Consider the following 23,911-nt stretch of genomic DNA (forward strand, 5'->3'; position numbering starts at 1 on the left):
CTTTCTCACTTTTTTGTGTTTTACTATGGATGAGTCTTTTGTCAGTTAGAGAAGAGGTCTCTACAAGATCGATCTTCCGTATAGGCAGTATGTCGAATTTAGGTAGTACAAGTTTAAATGATCTAATAATTTTATCAATTGTTATATTTTTTTAGTTATAATTAATTATTATTATTATCCGGACTTTATCTCTTAGAATATTTTTTGTACTTAGCCAAATATGGATCATCCTCATCATAATATCAAAATTGATAATTGTTATTTTAAGAATATTAGTTATGGATCAAAAGTAAAACATCATATAAAGCTTAAAGGTATAATATATAATGTTATAAATATGTCATATTTTTAATAAAACTTATACTTATTAATTTCTTGATATGATAACGAGTAGCAAAACTTTATTATCAAATTATCTTTATTTGATTAATATTATCAGCAAAGTACAATTGTTTATGTATGTTTTAAATATGTAAATAGTTATAATTTAGGAAAAACATTTGTTTTCTACATATTGTAGTAATATTTATAATTTATTATAAATTATAGTATTATTATATTTCTTATATTTTATTTGTTAGAATTCGTTTTCTTTATGGGAGTTTTGTTAGAATTCGTATGTCTATGAAATAACTTGTTTACAATTTATTTAAACTTGTCTCATGACATTACTACTTGTGTAAATGTTAATTTGGGTGAGTGTGTAAAATTAGCTTATGGCATGTTCATAAGTTTTTAATTACACACACGCATTAACATCAGAAGTTATATCGTTTTAATTAATCAGCAAATAATATTTAGAAAACTTCTCAAATTTCAAGTTGCTATAAAAAACAATATCTTCCTTTATGATCTATCATTCCATGATTCAACTATGAGTTTCTTAAAATGCAAAACTCTCTTTAAGGAAAAAGCTACAAATCTTTTTTTTTTTTTACGAAGAATTATTATGTGAATGAGAGGAAAAATATTATATTGTGATCGTCAAGCTTCACCCATCTTTCCTTGAAAATTAAATTTGACATCAAAGTCATTCTTCTTTGGTTGAAATTATATTATACCCCTAGAAGGATCAATTTTTATTTTATTTTATTTATCGTACCCTGTTGCATGGACTTCTACTGCAAGAAAAAGGCACTGGAACCATACTTTAATATATAATACTTTCTGAATACCTAAAAGCATGTCTTCCAATTAATCAACACATTCTAGAAGAAAAGAAAATGTTGCCAAAAATATATTAATTAAGAACAATGGAATCCTTTTCTATGTTCTCCTATATTTAGCCACTAAATCATGCACATTAGGATCCCAAGCTTTTTTAACCACATCATTGTGAGTACTCCAAGCGACAAGGAAACGAAAAGCTCTTTCACTCCTAAAAGATTTAGCACCAGTGCTTAGAACAGAGATTGGAGAATGGTTATCCGACACAAATTCTCAACAAAAACGTATGAAAAAGATGTCTTCATAATGGTCAATATTTACTTAGCCAATCAATCCCTTCATAATATACCTATGTGAAAGTCTTGATGACAAGCTCAAGTAAATGTTTTACCCTTAGCACCATCTGTAATTATGATAGGCACTTTGAAAATTTAGGCACTATTAGCAGTAAAAAGCCCACCAAAATAGCTAAGGCCCAAGAATATACCAACGAAGGGAATTACTTGCAGAAGCTCATTTTTTGCTTCTTGCACCCCCAAAATATATGGCATAGATACCCTCACCTAGCATCCCTGCCTCTCCCAAGAAAACCCAAACAAACCCTAGGTGCTCCCCTCGATCCTGTGTTGGTTTGTGGGGACGTCGCCATCTCAGTGCTCCCCTCCAACTACAACTTTGAGGTCCACAAGCCCGAACTCAATATTGAACAACTCTCTTCTCGGTATACTATTTTTTACCATGATTGCTAATGCAAAGGCCAAGGTGTAACACCTAGAAGAATCACATTGGAATGAGAGAGATCCAGAGGTTGTACAAATATGAGACTAAATAGTTGAGAAAAACTTAAAGAAATTAATTGGTACTACCTATACCAACAAGATGTATCTACTTTTCGGTAGCTCGTCACTTAAGAACTTCATAGTTAAGTGTGCTTGATCTAGAGTAATTATAGGATGAATGACCTTCTATAAGTTTTCAAGAAAGCGTGTGTGAGAACAAAATATGCTGAAAAGTTTTGTGTTGGTTTGTGGGGACAGTCACTGATCCTGAAAGTAACCATAATTGATTGTCGAGATCTTGAAAATGGATGATCTCAAAAAGTGATACCTATAGCGGATTTTGGCCGATGGAGGGTTCGACCAACAAGGATGTTGTGTGAAGTGTCATAATGTGTAAACTACCGAGAAGTCAACAGTTAGTGATGTAACACAAGGCATACCTTTAAGCACCCGCTCGAGGACGTCAAGAGCAAGTGGTGGCATTGACAGTGACGCTACCCATGGTGAAAGGAAGAAAGAAAAGGAAACACATTTGTGTTTAGAGATGTGAGAGTGAAGGCTTTTGGTGTTGAGGTTTTGGGAAGAAAAAAAGGGAAAAGGCTATTGGATGTTGAGGTATTCACTTTCAAAATTACTATTTTTGTATTAGGTGGAAGTAATCTAGAAAAATTATTTTTGAGGTATTCCCTACACCCTTTCTCTTTCCCTTCCTCTTACACAACTTTTTAACAAAATCATGATTTTGTTGTGTTGGGGACACAATGTAGTCACAATTTTGTCTTGTATTTAGTACAAACAAAAATAGAATTGCATTTCCATTATAGTATATGATTGCGAAAAAATAAAAATGGAAATATGTTTTCATTGTTTAAAATATACAACGGAAACATATTTTTGTTGTGGTATACTTGTGCAAAAAAAAAATCAAAATGGAAATATGTTTATGTAACAAAATAGAAACATATTTATGTTTTTATTTTTTTTGCTCCCCTATATACTACAACGGAAACATAGTTCCCTTGTATATTTTATACAACATAAACATATTTTTGTTGGAAGGGCATTTTGGGGAAAAATTAAAGCATGTGGGAGGTGAGAATAGCAATTGCCTTTATTTCACTTCATGCATTTACTAGTAAGACTTTGGTGGAAGAAATAGTGGATCATCACAACAATGTTTAAGTAAATTGAGTTATCACCAAGAATTGAGATTCCACTAGAATGACGATTAACTTATAACAATACCAATAGGACCATTACGTATCTAGTCCCAACATGAACTCACATTACTAATTGCATTTTAATAGTTGTATTGTGAAAATAGAAGGCTTCAATTGACAAATCATATTACAAATATAAGCCACCATCCATAGGAGAGTGAAGAGTGCCCGGGTTTTTGAGTTCTCTATGAACACGACAGAAAAAACAAGCTTAGGTAACGAAACACCTAACGGTGATAGTGGTGATATGCAGAATAAGGTGTCCTTTTCGCGACAAGGTGTGGGCTAATAAGGATAATGCTTTGATTTCCCAGTAGATTGTTCACAGTATGCAAAGAAAAAAAAGGTAAGTCTGGCTACCTTATGCTCAAAAATGATTTTGAGAGAGCCTATGCTAGAGTTGAGTGGGATTTTCTTCGCCTCACTTTATTTGATTTTGGATTTTCCTCTTCAATTATTTCCTGATATGAACTACATTACCTCTACATCTTTATCCTTGAGATGGAACAATGAAGTTCAAAAGAGTTAGCCATCACAAGAGGCTTAGACAAGGAGACCCTCTTTCTCCATATCTTTTTGTGATGTGCATGGAAAAATTATCCTATTTGATTTTTTTTTACTAACAACCTATTAAAGTTGTTAAAAAAAAGGTCATCCTTCTCTCACTCATTCTTTGCAAATAACTATTTGCTTTTATCAGTAGCAATTTGTGCTCAAGCTCGTCTTATCAATGGAATATTGAATGTTTTTTGCAAGGCTTCAGGTCTTGAGATTAATTTGCAAAAATCCAGATTTTTAGCCTCAAAGAACATGCCCTGGAGAAAGGTGGACAAGATTACTAGCACCCTTGGCTTTCAAAGTACTCAAAATATTAACAACTACCTTGGTTTTCCTCTTGTTGCTAGTAGGGTCAAGAAATCTCGTTTCTCCTTCATTGTTGATAAAGTCAATGTCTGTCTTGTAGGATGGAAATAAAAGCTTCTAAATAAGGCAAGTAGAGTTACTCTTGTTAAATTTGTCATAAATAAATTCTATAGCTGTTTATACTATGCAAAATATGAGGTTGCTTAAAGGTATTTATGATACTCTTGATATTGCATTTAGAAGATTTATTTAAGGCTCAAACCATAGTCATTGGGTGACTTGGCCAACTAAGAAGCTGGATGGCCTTGGCATCAGGAGAACGAGAAAGGCCAATGAGGCAATGCTAGGAAAACATATTTGATTTATTCTTCATGAACCTAACAAAACTTAGGTTTAATTAGTTAATGCTAGATAACTGAAAGGAGACACTATTCTTCGTTCTAGTGCTTATCATGGTTGTTTGTTGTCAGAAAGTGGATTTAGACTTAACTCAACCCTATAAAATTGGCAAAAATTCAAGTCTTAAGATTAATTTGCAAAAATCCAGATTTTTAGCCTCAAAGAACATGCCATGGAGAAAGGTGGACAAGATTGCTAGCACCCTTGGCTTTCAAAGTACTCAAAATATTAACAACTACCTTGATTTTCCTCTTGTTGCTAGTAGGGTCAAGAAATCTCGTTTCTCCTTCATTGTTGATAAAGTCAATGTCTGTCTTGCAAGGTGGAAATAAAAGCTTCTAAATAAGACAAGTAGAGTTACTTTTGTTAAATTTGCCATAAATAAATTCTATGAAGCTGGATAGGATTACTTCTCACTTATATAGTTTATCTCGGCACTATTTTTATTTGATGTGGGACTTTACCATATCCCATTTTTCCTCATGGCTACCCGCCATATGAGACTTTCAACACACTCCTCTATCTAGATGTGACCACATTTGTATACGTGGGCTTCCTTAAAGAATGCTTCTGAATTTCTTCAACCCGGGTTCAAATTTCGAGTGGATCAAGGTAATCTCTCCTTATGGTATAATCATTGGTCCATTAAAGCCGTTGCTTGTCATTCCATCAACTACATTCATTTAAATGGTGTGAGTCTTAAAATTCAGGATATTTGGAGAAATAGGGCATGGTGTTGGTGTGATGCGGTCTCCAATATCCCTCAATGGCTCAAATTAGAGGTGGAGAACTTATTTCTTAATGATGATATTCATGATGTTGTTGCATGGGGACATGAGTCTAATGGTATTTACACTACTTCATTCACTTATAGATGGCTCGCAAGAGCTCGTTCATCCGTTGTGTTCAATAAGGGGAGAGGATCTTGGGTTTGGCCACTCCAAATCCCAGAGAATATCAAACACTTCCTTGGCTTGTTGATTATCACTACATTCCAGCTAATCTCTTTCGAACTAATCGTTATATTGCTTTTGATTCTCTTTGTTTCAGGTGTGGCAGTAGTGAAGAATCCATTCTTCACCTTCTTCGTGACTATCCCAAGGCTATCCATGTATGGGACCTCTTTCAATTGGATGTGCATGGCAATCCTCCTGAAGATGGCGTCTCGATTTGGATTAAGAAGCATGCGACCAACATCAGTGGTTCTCTTTTTGTTGCAACAACGTGGTGGGTTGGGAAGACTCGCAACAAGGAGGTCTTTCGTCAGACATGCATCTATTCCAGATCATGTCCTTCACAGCAGAATTTTATTGCTCCACAGTACCATTCAGAGGGTCTTCTCCCATTCGACTTCTTCTCGCCCTGCTAGATTGGTCCGATAGTTTGCCGCTGACAATGGCATTTGCAAGTTAAAAACTTATGGCAGTACTCTAGGTAACCCAGGAAAGGCAGGTTTTGGAGGTGTAGTTCATGATTCTAATGGTGCTTGGGTCGTGGGCTACCTTGGCTCGTGTGGTATAACCACAAACACGCACACAGAACTTCATGCAATCTACCATGGTCTGAGTATCTTGTGGTTGGAGGGAATCTGAAACCTAGTGTGTGAATCTGACTCACTTTGTGCACTCAAATTTATTAAGAATGGAGTAGAGGTAACTCACCTTTTTATCCAATTGTTTCAAAGATTATTTCTTTGTGGCAACATGACTGGATTATATATTGAGTTCAAGCATACTCTGCAAGAGGGAAATCAAGTGGCTGATTATCTTGCCAAGGATGGTGGTGCTCAAGGAGATGATCCTCTAGTTATTCTAGATATTTGTCCCCTAAGTCTTAAGCCCAAGCTTCTTGCTGATGCATTAGGAGTATGAATATAATGTCTGCTAAGAAGCTTTTCATGACATGACAAAATTCTTGCCAATAAGCTTTACAATGAGGGAATGCTCCCTAGACACGTAGAGTTCTTGAAATAGATTATAATCCATGAATTGGGTTAGGCAACATAGCCTAATTAATTTCCATTGCTACGTATAATACAAAGTAACTTTTTTTCAAGAAGATTCTTTGTTGCCCTGATTAGTATAGTATAGTAGGCTTACCCAATATCTTTTTCATTAAAGGAAGGTGTCTACTAACATGGGAGACACGATAGGTCTCCTACTGTAAGAAAGTTACCATGTTCATTAGATATAATGTGTTTTTAATCAGGTGACACACCTTTTTTACGGTTATTTGCTAACAATGTTGCTTTAACTTTATTTTTCAAAAAAAGAAATAATTCACTTGGAGTGAAAAGGACTCTTCCCCACCTCTCCCTCCTTTCACTCCTTTTGTACTAAACATCAAATTAACTAAGTTCGTCCCTGACCGAGTGATCGTTGGTTGTTTTTTTCTTTTTTTTTTTGTACATGGTGATCGTTGGTTAAAATAGCGATAAGAAAAAAATATCAAATGGTGAAGTGGGAAAAAATTATCGAATAACATCAGTTAAAGTTTGAAATTATTTTTGCCTTAAAAGATTTTTTCCCTTAATTAATTTAATGTACAATTATCATTGAGTGAATAATTCTGAATAAGAAATAATATTTAATTTCAAATTAATAATGTGCATATATGTTAAATTGATGAAAACCTTGAACAAGTTGAATTAGTCATTGAAAAAAAGATACTACTCCGTCGGCGTCCCTCTTAAAAAAGGTTAACAATTATAATTTCATAACACAATATAATAATATTAAATTAAAATATTAAGTTAATATTTTATTTTTTTATGTCAAAGAAAAGTTAATATTTTATTTATATTTTTTTATATATAACTATTATTATTATTATTATTATTATTATTATTATTATTATTATTATTATTGGCTTTGCTAACTTACATCCAATCCAGCAAAAAAAAACTTACATCCATTTTTTTAAATGAATTAGTTAGCAAGTTATACCTTTGTATATTTTAAATGATCAGTAATTATATTTTTCTAATTGACTCCTTTTAAATAAATAAGTGGCTACAAGTTAGCAAATTCATATGCATATCTTAACATATATACACTTATTTTTTAGAAAGTGTAAGCAAGCCAGTTATAGTTTTGGTGTATTTTTTAAAAAATGTAGTTAGTTGTTTCTAAGTTACATGTTTTAAATGCTTTATGAAATAAAACCGTTTCTTCATCTTTGAATAAATACTTTTTGAACCTTTATATTTTCTATAATTTAATATAAAAAACTAATTATTTATATAACATGAACAGAAATATTTTTGTAACTCAAGTAAAATTAATGTAATTATATATATATATATATATATTCCTATTTATTATTGAAATATTTTGAATAGGAATTAACCTTTTAATATTTACGTAAAAAAACTGTTTGAAAAACATAATCAATCGAATGATCGATAAATTAAAATTATATAATATATTAAGATACTTTAAAAAATACAATAAAATATTATAAAATTATAGTAAATATATTTTACTATTTATTATTGGTAAAAAAAATAATTAAAATAAAATAAAGGAAATTGATTGATTGATATTAATTAATTGATTGAATATGACAAAATAAATATATATAAAATAAACTGTAGAATCATTTTATATTAATGGATCAGATTTGGTATAATTTTTCTAGAGTTAGACTAGTATAATTTGATCCCTCCTCATGATAAAATAAGATTTTTGATTCATTTTTAAATGGTATATTATTAGATTGAGTATTAATTTTTTTAGAGCAATTTAATTTTGACTCAATTCTAACATTTATAATAATTAATTAATACCAATAATTAATAAAATACCACATTATAATTTAATGTCATGAAAATATATTATATAAAATAATTAATATAAATTTTATATTATTAAATTATGAATATCAATGTGTGATTATTTTGTTTGTGACTTTGTGGCATATAGAGACACTAAGGTTAAAGAATGAATATAAATTTTAAATCATCAATACTACACTAGGTCTAATTGACTCTTGCTTAATCATCGGTGCTACATCTAGGTCTTATTAGGCCTGGGTCAATTATTAATATTACACTTAGATCTTATTGGTCATCGGTCAATCGTAAGTACAAAACTTAGGTCTTAATTTATCATTAGTGTTACACTTAGGTCTTATTGAGTTATAATCAATCATTAATGTTACATTTGAGTTTTATTAGGCCATTTGCTTAAAGAACTTAACAAATGGTAAGATGACTATATCAAGCTCTTTGGTGGCACATACAGATTCGAGGAATTAAGAAGGTCCCTACTTGTTGATGGGTTATCCATGATATGTAATTTATGTTTTGTTTTTTAAGAATTAACTTTAAATAAATGTGATGTGTATATTTGTTTGATTCAGGTTACTATGGATAAGTGCATGAATATAACAGAGATGAGATATGTCATTGCATCAAGGTATAATGTAATCCTTGTATCGTTGTCCCTGCAACAAAGCATGACGTTCTTTCCTCTTAGAAGTCAACCACCAACAAATTCTTTTGTGCATCGCATAATATGTATTGGTTACGTCTATGACAATCATTTTGTTCAGGTGGATTCAAGATAATCCTATTTTCCAATTTATGCAATCATTTGTGTTATAATAACGTAAAATTGTTTGTGCATGTACGATGAGTTTATTTAAAAGGCCGTTGTCATTTACCGCCTTTAGCATTGTTATGGTCTAGGAATTGTCATCCTCCGACAAAGTAATGATCAACTTCATATATGCATCAGTACAGAAATTTGATGATGTTGAAAAGAGACTATGTTGACATAACTAAAGACTGAACATTTAGTTGCATATTCATGTAATTATCACTAGCTTTGTTACATTAAACTTAATTGTTTAAGGTGTAGAACTTAAGAATTTATTGTCACGTCATTACTAGGGTTACCTGATACATTTTACGATTACGTAATTCAAAATAATTTGTTAACGTTAACCCTAATATTTACAGGCATAAACATAGTCTAAAAATTATAAACCAAAATAAGTTAACATTTACAAAATGTTTGGTAAAACCAAAAGGTTGTCAAATACAAGAAAATTATAAACATAGTTTAAATATTAAAATATAAAATGGATGACGTCTATGGCTGATCCGTGCGTCGCCTTCATCGTGACCTGACATAAACATTGCCCTCTGTAGTGACACCCCTAGCGATCCTTAAGCAGTCTTCCATGACATCATGTACTTCTGTACCTGCAGTGACTATCCTTAGGTTGAGCAAACGCTCCAACCTTTTTGCGATTGCTTGGCAAGCCACCTATGACATTGAAAAAAAACTGACAAAATATTACATTATTTCAAAATTAAACTAAATGACATTTAATAGAACATTAATGCATAATTTACCGCTACATGTCTAGGCTACTCCACATCAGAAAGGGCATGTGCAGGTGTTGTTGCTGGTGCCACTAGGACCTCAGGGATATGTGGCTCCACATATGTGTCATCCTGCGTCACAGATGGATGTCTGACCAGATCAGCAAGCTGTGTCGGTGTCATGAATGGATGAGAAATCATGAAGAACCAGTGCATGTAATCAGATGCACATTGTCTTAGCACAACACAAATTTGTCCCATTGGTGCAAGATAGTCAGAGAAATGCATCCACTTGTCGTCAATATCTTCAAATGATAACATTGAACCCGTAGTCTGTGGAGGAATGGTTTGAACATATCCAAATTGCCCCACCACCCTCTCTAGTCGGTGTTTAGCGACAACGGGACCCCATCGGATATGACATGAAAAGCATGAAATCAGATCAAAATCCCACACTATACGGTGGTCATCATAAGGCATCCAGTAAACATCAACAATCGTGAGTCCATCTAGACGTTTTCGGTACATCGATGCTGGTAATGACTTTGAAAAGGCCTTCGTAGAAATCCACCGGCAGGCATATGGTGACATTTCATCATAGTCTGGATCCGTCAAAGACTCAACAATAGAGGAAAAATGCTCATATATCCAACACTACACAGATTAGATCAAAATAAAACAAATGTCAAATTAGCATATTAATAACATATTAAAAACAATTAAATTACAATAATTGACAATAATTATCTATAATAGTGTGATGTATCCAGCAAGCTATCGGCTGTCGCTCTTACAAGCATCATTCAAATTATCATACATATACATTAGGACAGCAGCTCCCTATGCGTAGCTTCCACTCTGACCCAAGTCTCGGAAAGCGTCTAAAAAACCCACATGAACATGTGTTGCACTCTTGTTAGCAAAAAGAGTGCAACCTAACAAATGCAACAAATAAGCACAAGCTGCAACAGTCCAATGTTCGGCCTCACATTTACTCTGATAAATATATCGTAGCCACAATAGGTGTACGTATGCCCCATGACATTGTACTGTCTCAGCTTTAACTTCCTCTCTGGAGACTTCAAGTAACTCCACCAACATCAAGACCGCTTCATTGACATGCAGAGTCTTAAAGTTGTGGAATGCACCTATACTAGGAAGATGAAGCAGAGAGGCCACATCATCCAGGGTGATGGTCACCTCTCCAACAGGAAGATGGAAATTGCTCGTTTCCTTATGCCACCTTTCCACAAAAGCATATATAAGTCCCTGATTGCCAGTGTCCACTGAATATGCGATCAATGGATTTAATCTTGTGGCAGCGACTAGCCCTTCAATTTCAGGAGTAGGCCTCCCAAATTTTTGAACCTTCCTTCCATGGGAGGATAACTTTAATTCAAGACGTTCTTGGAAAAAATTTAAATGATTTTACAACTTTTAACAATAATAATTCAAATTATGACAAATTTAAATAATAACAAATACTTAACAAATATAATTAATTAAAAATTTTAAATACCTCTTCATTCCATACGATGACTGCAACATGGTCACCATAGGCAGTCATCACTAATGGGTCACACGACCCATCAAGAAACCCCTTAGCATCATCAACAACTTCTTTGGCATGTCGGAATACGTCTTCAGTCACGTCAGCCACATCAGGAGCATCCTTAGCAACAGAGGCAGCTTCTCGTTGCCTATGTGCAGATGTTGTAGGCCTTCGTCGTTGGGAAACATCATCTGAATGACAATGATCCTCTCTCCCCAGGGCTCTATCTATTACCCTGCCTAAGGCACGACCTAACCCTCTAGTTCTAACCATAATCTGCAAATTTTCACACACATACATTTTTTGGTCGAAATTCAATATATTTTTTCATTTATCTAATAAAAAAAACTATTTACAAACAACTAATTAAATAATATATGACAATTTTTCATAGAAATAAAATAAACATAAACAACTACAAAATTCATATATATACTATTAACGGAAAATGCATTGATCTGTACGAAAACACAATACCAAAAATGAAAATGCAACCATTAACGGAGAGAAAAAACTTACCACAACGATGGAACAACAAAATGAAGCTGCAAGTCCTCAATGCTGACAACGAACCACCCAATGTGTGGAAAACGAACCTCCAAGGAACGGAAATGATGCAGGGAGGAGAAGAAGCTCGAACGACACAACGAAGCTAAGGAAACGGCGCAGGGAAGAAGATGCTCATAAGGAATGCGTGAATAGTGCAAATGGGTGTACACCTTTTAAATTTTAAGTGAAGGGCATTTTCGCCCATTCACTTAAAATGTTGGGTGCACAAGCAATAATGATGGGTGCACCTAGCATCACCCATCGTCAATACTACACTTGAGTCTTATTGGGCTTTGGTCAATCATATGTGTCACATTTAGGGCCTTATTAGATCTTAATCAATCATCAATGTTACACTTGGGTATTATTGAGTCGTAATCAATCATTAGTGTTACACTGAGGTCTTATTGGACATTGATCAATTATAAGTGTTACGCTTGGATCTTAATCAAAAAAAATTGACGTGTATTAAATGTTTGTATTGACTGGAATTAAATTGCATGATGAATATGATAAAATGGGTATTGGATTGTCTCACTTAATAATTTGTGAAAGGATGAGAATGTGGTTTTTAAAAAATGATGGAATATGATTTCAAAAATAAATAAATGTTGCAATATTTAATTTGTGTAAGTGTTAAGTTAAATTATTGTATGGATAGATGTAAATTATTAATTTATAAATGACAAAAGTATGGTATAAAGTATTAATGAATGTCATAGTGGTTGAGGAATGATTAATATGAAACACATTATAAAGAAACTAGTGAGTTACTTGTGTGTTTGCACAGGTTGCCTTTTTATGTATTTTTTGAAATAATTTGCGTATATTACAATTTGCTTAAAAATAAATATTAGATATATATTTGTTGCTCAACAACAATACAAAATCAAAACATGAAGGTTTAATAAGAATGATAGAGTAAAAATTGTTGTTGTGGCTGATGTTGCATAAATTGGGTTAAAATAGTAATTTGAAACATATTAAAAAGGTTAGTCTCATTAATGGTTCCTGTTGCTAGGTTGCGCCTCGAAGAAAGAAGACATAGCCCAGAAGCGTTCAAGTGTGAAAGTGTAATCTGTCTAACCCTTAAGGTCTAGTATGGATTATAGTAAAATCGTATTTGGGTTAGGTCATTTGACAACCAAGTCAATGAGCCTTAGGCAAGTCGACCCAATAAGAATCAAATGATACACAGGCCCTCAACCTCAAACGTTGTGACACGAAGAGGCTAAATATGTACCAAGAGGACTGCGGGGGTTACAATAACAAAAAGTGTTAATGAGAAAAAACACCCGTAAGAGTAGCATAAGATATTTGTGTATTCATATGGGTCACTCAGTTTCACACATGCATGAAATACATATGCTTTTAAAAAAATTATATTGAGACAAATGTAACCAGTTGTTTAAATTCTAAAAAAATGCATAAAGAGTTAGAGTACTCAAGCAGATAAAATATATTTAGTTATAATCCCATAAATCTTTCTTATTTTAGTTAAAATATTAATTTTATAAAATTGTATGAGAATTCATGTTTAAAAATTTAGACAAAATTTAACTTATGTTTTATTGAAACATTTTTGTAATTTTGAAATGTAAATGATAAAATAATTCAATTATTTTACAACTTATATTGTGAATAAAAAAATGATAATTTTATAATATTTATATACAGTTGATAAACAATACTTTGAATAATTTAAAGTGAGATTTAATTAAATTACATGCAAACTTTTAAAAACAAATATTACTCACCAATACGTCGTTGATTCGAGTGGAATTAAGATCAAATTCTTTAAATAAGACCTATAATGATTTTACTTTACTCAAATAAGATTGTCTCTCGTAAATATTTGTGTAAATATTTCAATCAATTTTTCATGAAGGATTTTAATGATATTAAATGTCATAAGCATGTTAAAAACATTGTTGCCTTTAATGATTTTACTTAACACAAGCAACATTGCTGCCTACAAGGCCAAAGTTTACACTACACAAGCCTAAGGTTTGTGTTGCACTTGCAATAGCTATGCAATGGGGGCTAAGGATGAAATAGGTTAGATTAGACTAAACTTTAAATAAATAGGTCCAATCTATTTTATAAAGCTAAGGCTTAAACTTGACCTATTATCTATCATAAGTATTTTTATAGTTTAACTTGACTTTTAAGTCTGATATAATTTATTAGTCTATTTAAAAACCTATTATTTATTAACTTAATTTTAAATTGGCTAATGAGTCTTTAAAAAATAATATATGGTAAAGAACGATCCTTTCCATTGTTATTAAATTTTAGTTTTTCAAATGAACTTTAGGGACAAAAAATAATGATTTTACATTTCGATGGATTAAATCTAACAAAGATAAATATTTTAGAACGACCAAATCTAAAATTCACTCATTTTATAAGAACCAAAATTAATAATAATAAAATCAGAAGGATTAAAAACATTAAATTTTTTATAGGAATCAAAACCAAAACATTTAAATTTATAGGGAGTTGAAACATATATTTTAGCCTAAAAATTAATAAAAACTCCATATAATAATAGGCATTTTGTCGACTCACACCAACTTAACTTTTACAATATGTAACATAGCAACATCTAACTAAAATTTTCTTAAAATATACCAAAGTTGTAACGTATTTACTTACATTGTAAAAAAAAACTTGCTTACTTACACCTTAAAAATAAGTGTGTATGTTAACTTGTAGTCACTTATTTATTTAAAAGGAGTCAGTTAAAAAAAAATATAACTAGCAATTCCTTGAATTACACTAAAGATATAACTTGCTAACTAATTCATTTTAAATAAATAAATGAGTTTAAGTTAGCCAATCTTATTATAGTTATATATATATATATATATATATACACACATTAATAATTAATAAATAAAAACAATATATTAACTTAATATTTTCATTTTAATATTAGTATATTTTGTGTTATTGACATTATAATTATTAACCTTTTTTAAGAGGGATGCCGATGAAGTAGTATTTTTCTTTTCAATGACTAATTCAACTTGTTTAGGGTTCTTGTCAATTTAACATATATGCACATTGTTAATTTGAAATTAAATATTAATTCTTATCCAGAATTATTCACTTAATGACAACATACACTAAATTAAATAGGAAAAAAACCAAGGCAAAAAACGACGAGGACGAAACTTTGTTAATTTGTGGGTGTGGTCCAAATAAAGGAGTGAAAGAAAGGAGAGGTGCGGTAAGAGAAGAGAGTCAGGTTGGAAGTTGGAACCCGTTTGGATGTGTGCGTCCTTCAAGCGGTCAGCCTGGTCTTCTCAGTCATTTCAGACTTCAGAGACCGTCAGAACTGGCACGTAGTGCACATGGAATTTTTCTTTTTCTTTTTTTTTTTTATTTATTTATAAAAAGACCAAGTAAAGCAATTATGCAAGCAGGTAGCCTTGGGAAATTCTAGTCGTTCAATTAAAAACGCAATATATCTACGAATGTGGTAACTTTTCCATTGTGAGAGATCTATCAAGGTCTCCCACGTTAGCCAACGCGTTAAAGGAAATACAAAGGAAACACCTTACTCGTACGTGCTATATATAGAGGACCCTCCTCAATCCAATGGTTCCTCAGCAGCTGATGATAGATGATGGATATCTCTTTTGTTATAGAACAATAAAAAAAATATTCTAAAGTTATTTAGCCTGTCCCACATCTCTCACTCTTGGTGTCGTTGTTTCCATGTTTTTTTTATGCAACTTAACTTTTTTATTTCAAGCATTTTTAAGTCTTTTTACTTTTTTTTGCAAGTGTTTTGTGCAACTTTGTCTACCTAACATTTTCCATATTTACATTTTCATATGTAAACCCTTTCTTACATCTATTCATTATTATAGTACGGTTTCTAATGTTAAAATTTTTTAAATACTATACTTTAAATTAAATATATCCTTGATTAATTTGACTACAACCCGTTTATATTCAAAACTGTGAATATTCGTTTTAAATCAATGCCTTGTTAATTCAATATAAAACATTGCTTTTCAATATGCGTTCTCATGGAGAAAAGTGAGAAAACCACAATTCTACAAATGCCACAAGTAAAAACCATATGATCAAGTGCAAGTCTTCCATTAATTGTAGGCGTGACGGGTAGTGCACGTAGTTTGAAGATAAGGATTGGTCTTGGCAGAGAGCAGTACTCAAAGTCTCAACCAGTTAGAACAAGCTGTTATATTCTTTATTCTCATGGGTTGAACCGTTGGATTTTGGGGGAAGTTACTAGTATTATACCATTTCCCTTAGGAGCAAAAACAAGAAAGAAAAAGCCGATACAGATAAAGAAAAAAGCTAAAAAAGTATGCATGCCCTACTGAGATGCAGCGACGTGGTGCAATCAGCAACTTCCGAGGAGCTTATAATGGGATATTGGAATGTCAAATAAAGCCATATCTTTCTTTCAATCTTTCTTTCTACAACCCATGACCGTGACCCCAGCCAACCAGAAACACTTCCCCAACAGTGTTACAGGTTCTCCTCCCAATCCAACCCTTATCCACCATCTGTCCCACCCATCACATCCTCATTTCATACTATTTACACTATACTTCGACCACATCCTGATAAATTATTAACTACATTAAATTAAAAATATGAAAAATGTTAATTATGTCTTAAGAATTTTAATTAAGAATCTTAAAATAAAAATATTTTATTAAGAGATAAAAAATTTGTCTCTGATTTTAATTAAGAATCTTAAGAATATCTTAATTATCAATATTCTAGAAACAAGACTTGACTAGTTTACGATCACCTTCTTTAACTCCTAAACAACTTGATTAGTTTACTTTATTCTCCATTTCATTTCTTGGATGATCCAAACTAAGTAAGCATAGGAAGCCGAGAAAGATAAGATCCGATATATTATAAGCCACAGAACAACATAAAGGCTTCACTAGTGGGATTAGGAAACATTACACGATACTGATCGATCATACATTCATACCGTAGAGTATTAATATTCATATATTTCATATACAGATTTACGCAGAGTAATCAACTTAACTTTTTCACGTCCAAATTTGAGATCGGAAAGTCGTGTTGTTCCGATCAGGAAAAGCACATGCATTAATTTACACTTTACAGTACTTAAGAAAGCTACCTGACCTAGGGTGATATATACATAGTTATTGTAGTCTTAATTAGGTGCAGCTGCCACGGAACCAAACGATACCGTTTCTATGGCAGTTTTTTTTTTAAGCGAACCCTTAACTTACCTCGAGAGATTAGAAGCAGTTATTAATTAGTTATTTGTTATAATTATTAGAAAGCTAAGCTTAAGCTAAGAGCAGCTTTAACGTCTAATCTCCAGGCAAAGCCACCACTGTCCATTCTCCACACATCACATGGCACCGTTCTTTCTATCCCGCACGCGTACCGCACCCTCACCCTGCACGTGAAACCTCTGTACGGATACGGTACGGCCACTTTCATTGCCAACCATACTCCTCCAGCACCTACTGTTTCCCTGTACGCCTCATTTGTCCACGTCACCCTCCCGTAACCATCCGATATAAACCCCGGACACGTGTCCTCTTTCAGCTTCACCTTCCGTTCCTCGTCTCCACTCCCCAACCCTAACCCCTCATCCTGCTGCTGCCACGTGTCCATCACGCACTCCACCGTCACCACCGATCCCGCTGCCGCCGTCGCCTGCGAGTACCAGCAAGGATCCAGCTTCTCCGAAGCAGCACCGCCGCGGTTCTCGAAGTTGTTCTCGAAGCTCAGCCACACAGGTACATTCTTGTTCTTTAGTTCTGAGGTGATTTTCTTCGGACCTGGAGATCCCGGCAGCAGCGGGAGAGTCACCGCCGGAGAAGGAGGAGGAGGAGGCGCGTTTCTCCTCCGGCGGATCCCTCGACTGCACCGCTTGCTGGCGGTGTTATCCTTCCGCTTGGCGGAGCCGGTGCTTTCCGACGAGGAAGCGTCGGAAAGAGCGGCGGCGGCGGCGGGGAGGGGTTTGGGGGCGATAGGGCGAAAGCGTAACATTATTTTGTCCATCTTGGACATGTTATATGCCTCGCGATGCAACAGGCACCCTTAGTTTCCAGTTTGTTTGTGTGTGAGGGTTGCTAGGTTACTAGGGAAGAGTGAATGCAGGGAGAGGGAGATTGGGTTTATAGGAACAGTGTGGGGTAGACATTGGACACGTGCGAGGGGAGGGAGACGTGGCGCTTGCACGTAGCAGTGAAAGTGCATGGACCACGTGTGCCAATGAGATGAGGAAAAGGACTATTGTGATTCCGCAATTAGAAACGGGAGATATGCGCCAAGTGGACGGCCAGATAAGGACAACTTTTCCTATTTTCGATCTCATGAATTATTTTTATATTTATTAAAAATTTAGTTGAAATTATTTAATTTTATTAGTGTCAAGTAAAAAAAATATTTTTAATTTTTCTTTCATTAAAATTTAATATCATGAATAAAATAAAGTTCTTGAAATTAAAATTACAAATAAATTAAATAAATAATATTTTAAAAATAATATTATTAAATAATAATAATAATAAATTAATTAATTAAATTTACTTATATTTAAATTTAAGATACAGATAAATTTTTGATTGTATGAGTCAGGAAGTAAATACAACTAAATACCTACTTTATTTTGGGGGGTAATATTGAATAAGATCACTAAAAGTTATAAATTCTTCTTTCCAACATTTAACATAGATATCATAATTCAAACTTTGATTAAGATAATATAATATAAGAACACTAATTAATTTAAGATAATCTTACGTCAATTGATGTATAATCTTATGTTAATTAATCAATTTATTTTAGAGTGGATTGGATGAGAGATAAAGAGAGAGAAAAAAAGTAAAAGAAGAAAAGATGATGAATATAATATGTCATAAGTATAGAGAAAAATAGAAAGAAAAATTTGATATGTACGAAAATATATATTATGACTCTTTCCGCACTAAACTATTAACTCATATTCATTAATTATTTGATAAAATTGTAAATTTGGTCCTTCATTTTATCTTCAGTTTCGGATTTGATTCCTCAGTAATTTAATTCACAAATTTGATCTTTTATTTTGTAAAATCGTGCAATGTTGGTCCCCCAAGCCACAGTTAGACATTGACCGTTAACAAGTGATGTTGACTGCCACATGTCACGTTCTTATTGGATGATGACTACCACATGTCATGTTTTGATTGGATGTCAACTCCATGAAAGGAGACCAAATTCGTGAATTAAATTACTGGGAAACCAAATCCGAAACTAGAGATAACCTGGGGGACCAAAAATACAATTTTGCCTAATTATTTTTATATTCCACTGGATTTTTTTATTGAATACTCCTTCAGCACTAAAATATAAACAAAGAAAATTAAATATGTTAGAGTAAAATATAAGTAAATTTTAATTAATTATTTTATATATATATATATATATATATATTTTTTTTGTTTGACTTGATTTTTTTATAATGGCATAAAGTTTTGATTAACTTTATTGGTGACTAAATAGGCATACGTAAAAAACTGTCAATGTTATTTTTCGGTCGTTATAATAATAATAATAATTATTATTATTATTAGTCGAATGATGTTTTAACATTTTTTTTTGGGTTTCATCTATTATATTTTACAATTATTTCACTTTGGCACATTAATTTTAATTTTTTTTATTTTGGTCTTTTATGTTTTCAAAATATATATCATTTTGGTCTTTTTTATAATTTTCCTTTATAAACGTTAGTATTATGTTAACTTTTAACTTTTAAAATGATTTAATGTCACCTTTAATTCATTATGTTTTACATTTGTTTCACTTTGGTATATTATCTTTTAAAAGTTTTATTATGATCCATTATGTTTTTGAAATATATCCTTTTGATCATTTTTTAATTTTTTGTTAAAAATGATGGTGTCCATCAGTGTTTTAAATTTTAAAATAGTTAAGTTAACATAGTGGTGACTAAAAATCATAATTGTCTTTTTTATTTAAAAAATAAAAAAATCACTAGATTTAAAACCATGAACAACAACAACCTTCACCCTTGTATTATTATTATTATTATTATTATTATTATTATCATTCTCTTCATTCAATTTAATCAATTAATAACGATAATAATTTCATTCACAAATTATTTTCAACCTCAATGGATAAGGACTCTTTCTCCTTCTGTTGCTCTGCCTGTCACTGTTTACAAAAAAAGATCGTTGTCTCGCCCGCACTTTCATCCTCACTGCAACCTCCTTGCACTGCTGGAATTGTTGTCTCGCCTAACAACAATTGTCTCATCATCGTCGCCAGCAACAGCGTGTTGATATAGGTGAAGAAGAAGATCGATAACGCTCAATTGTGGATGAAGTTTGATCGATCGGGTAGGTCAAAATCATCTTCCAATGAAACAAACTGTTCCACCCCTCTTTGTGTTGTTCGTCTTTTCCTGACCTAGTTGTAGATGTTGGATGGGTAATCCTCTACTCGTCGGCCATGGAGGTCTTGGTCGCAAATCTCATACAGAGCCTTATTGTGACTTTCTTGTTCAAATTTGGGTTAATTGACGAGCTAAGGTTAAGGTTACGTTTTTGTCTTTCGTCAAAGAAAACTCTTGCTCTGGTCTCTTCTGCTTTTGTTTCCAATAACATAATTGAATGAAATATTTTGATTTTCTAGTGAGAAGTATAAGAATTTCCATGATTTCAACGAGATTATGTGTTAACATCATTTGATTTTTGCAATATATTTTTAACCTTTTTAGATCTGGAGGAAGGTGGAGGAAATGATGTTTTTTTTAAGTTGCTTATTTTTTAAAAATAAAATAAAGATAGTGGAAATTTTTAGTTGTCATTATGTAAAGTTAATTGTTTTTTTGACTTAATGTCATTTTTTATTTATTATGTTTTAGAATTGTTTCGCTTTGATATATTAAGTTTTAAAAGTTTCATTCTAATCTTTTATATTTTTGAAACATATCATTTTAATTCTTTTTAAAATTTAATAGTTAATAAAACACTGATATTTTTTAAAAAAAGTTGAAAAAATATCAAAATATCCATTTCGAAAATATGAAAGACTATAATAAAAATTATAAAATTTAATGTATCAAAATAAAATAAATATACAACATAATGAAAAAAATGTAATTAAACCTTTAGTTGAACAAAAAAGTGTAATTAAAAATTAAGCCTTTAGTTTTCATTGTATCTCTTCATTTCGTTCCCCTGATTTCTTCTCCATTTCCCGTTTGTAGAATAGTCAACTAACTAAAGAACAAGTCAAACAAAAATCATTTTATAGTGCAGATCAAGATTTGGGAATCTTGATGGCAATGGGTGATTGTTGAAAACGACGTTTGATGTGCTTCTGAAGAAAGTTTACTTCAGCTTTTGCAGTAGAGTATTCCACCTCATAGTAAATTATCCAATGCTAAATAGCTCCGTGAGGAAACTGCCAATGTTGTTTTACGTAATGCCTGACTTCGTTTTGATTTTAGATTATAAATATGGTACATGCATCCTAGTTATTGCATATTTCTAGTATAATATACCAATCAGTAGCAATTGCGTGAAATGACGGAAATTAATCCTGGTAAAGTTACACAGTTACGTATTAGTGGGATTTTTTCTTCTTCTAGTATAATATACCAATCTAGTAGTAATTAATATACCAATCAGTAGCAATCATTGGTTTTTTTTCTTCGTCTAGTATTTGCTATATTAGTATTCGTGGATTTGTTCGTTCTTTTCAACACTAAATCCTATTTAGACTTGTTGATGTTTATACCTTATACTAGTCAATCATAAAATACAAATTATGATTCAATCCAGTTAAACTTTCTTCTTATGAATCCAAAAGCTTTTAATTAAGTTTTTTTATTATGATAAAAGTACATTAAAAATCACAAATATATATCAGTAATATATATATATATATATATATATATATATATATATATATATATATATATATATATATATATATATTATCTTAAAAACACTTCGTAACATTCTTTTTCTATGTCAAATTGAAATGTAATATAATGATTCTTTAATCATTAAAGCTGAAAATGAGTCAAGCTTCCACTCTGTTTAATAGTATTTAGTTCAACTTGAAATTTGATATGAATTATTTTTTCAGCTTGTGAACAATTCAATTCAACTTCTTAACTCAAATAACATGAATTATGATTTAATTTTTTTTAAATCCTATACATTTCAAATTCTTAATTTATTACTGGATTTAAGATAAAATAATTTTTAAAAAGATAAAATTAAACTTATTCTATTAGCTTTATAGGATCAAAGGGTATAAAAAAGCATAATTATAACTAAAGTTTACATAAACAAAAATTGTCTCTCTCTCTATACATATATATATAACTAATTCATTAACCAAACGAGTTGAATTATAGGAATTTAAGTTCAACTTATTTATTTTTAGTTCAAATTCAATTCATTTGATTCATGAATTAAATTTAATGAATTAATTATCAAATCGAGTTTTGAACTATTTTTAAATTAGTTCGATACATTATCACTCATATTAATCATGATCCCTTAATAAAGTCATGATTTTATTAGTTAAATTGATTATATTGTTACATGGTACACCAAAAAATTAAATTTGACTTTTAAACCATTGCCCTAGTTGAATATGGCGGATCCGCCGGTAATTCAAATCACACCTTGGTGGCATCATCAATCCATCATGCTGTTGTAGCAGATTCTCCCTCTCCTTAAACCGGGCACCAATTAGAATTTTTTTATGAAGAAAAAAAATCAAAAAATTAGAAAACCAACGACTGGGATTGCTCCATTTGTACCAAGTTTTGCATGCAAATTGAACTCCACGTTATATCCTTAATGAGCTAGTGTCCAAACTAAACCTTAGGATTAACATGGTAATGTAATATTATGATGTCTTTATACGTGTAAGAATATCTATTTAATAAAAAAAATTATATTTAAATTTTTTGTATGTAATTTTTTTTAAGAAAACACAGTCATATATCATAAACAGATTAATCTATCACCTATCAATTTAACAAACATCCTGAATCTCTAACAGGAGAAAAAAAGTTGTTGCCCGAATTATTGATCATTTCATCATTTGAACTCCAATTTCAAAGCTTATGAGTTAGCACTATCCCTATCCATAATATAATACCCTTCCTCAACAAGAGATGCTAGGGGGAATTAACTAATTAAGGTAGTCATTGGTTATTGGGTCTTAGACCCTTTCTTAGTTTGCAAAGTAGGTACGTGTCATTATTCTTGAATTTGAATACCAACGGTGGCGTCAAATGAGTACAGTGATTATCAATTGTCGTGTGTTGTAGTTCCCCTATTGGTTATTGGGTATTGGCTTGGTGTGTCGTACGACAAGGAAATCCTGTCCCCAAATTTTTTTTGGTTGCTTTCCTTTTTGAACTTTGTATCCCCAAACTCACATGGGAGGAAGCGGCGATTGGTCAACTTTTGGAATAGGTTCAAGAATTCTTTAGCGGAAGGTATGGTGCACATATGCTATGTTTGGTCCAAAAAAGTAACGACAATTCTATGATTTATTAATTAAAAATAAATGTAAAAATCATTAATCTAAAAAGTTATCATTATATTATTCTGTTTGGCTAAATCAAAGGATCTTTGGCTTCTTAGTAGATATTGAAGTATTTTTACAAGTTTGAATCTTTTAGATTGATTATGAAATTAATTTTTGATCCAAGATTTATCCTAAAAATTTTGTCCGAGATTTATCTTAAAAATTTAATGTGTGTTGTTAACCGAGTTTAATCTATTGAATTATCACTATAATATAAGTATATAAATTATTTGCTTTTATATTTTTTAGTAACTAAAACTATTTAATTAAAAAATAATTAAAATATCATAGAAACAAAGAATTATTTAATGTTTAGAGAACATTCTTAGTAAGATGAATATTTGCACATAATTAATTGAATATATTCTTAATATTTTTTTGAAGAAAATAATATTTTTTAAACTACTCATTAATAAGACTTAAAATATAATTA

General features: G+C 31.6%; 1 protein-coding gene across 1 annotated transcript; it reads right to left on the bottom strand.

Moving 5' to 3' along the window:
* Window positions 1–17,169: 17,169 nt before the first annotated feature.
* LOC102664115 (uncharacterized) lies at window positions 17,170–17,916 on the bottom strand. Its single transcript, XM_006578633.3, has one exon. The coding sequence runs from the start codon at window positions 17,914–17,916 to the stop codon at window positions 17,170–17,172; it is 747 nt and encodes a 248-aa protein (XP_006578696.1).
* Between the last annotated feature and the right edge of the window lie 5,995 nt (window positions 17,917–23,911).

Source organism: Glycine max, chromosome 4 (assembly GCF_000004515.6).
Source record: "Glycine max cultivar Williams 82 chromosome 4, Glycine_max_v4.0, whole genome shotgun sequence".
Lineage (NCBI taxonomy): Eukaryota > Viridiplantae > Streptophyta > Magnoliopsida > Fabales > Fabaceae > Glycine > Glycine max.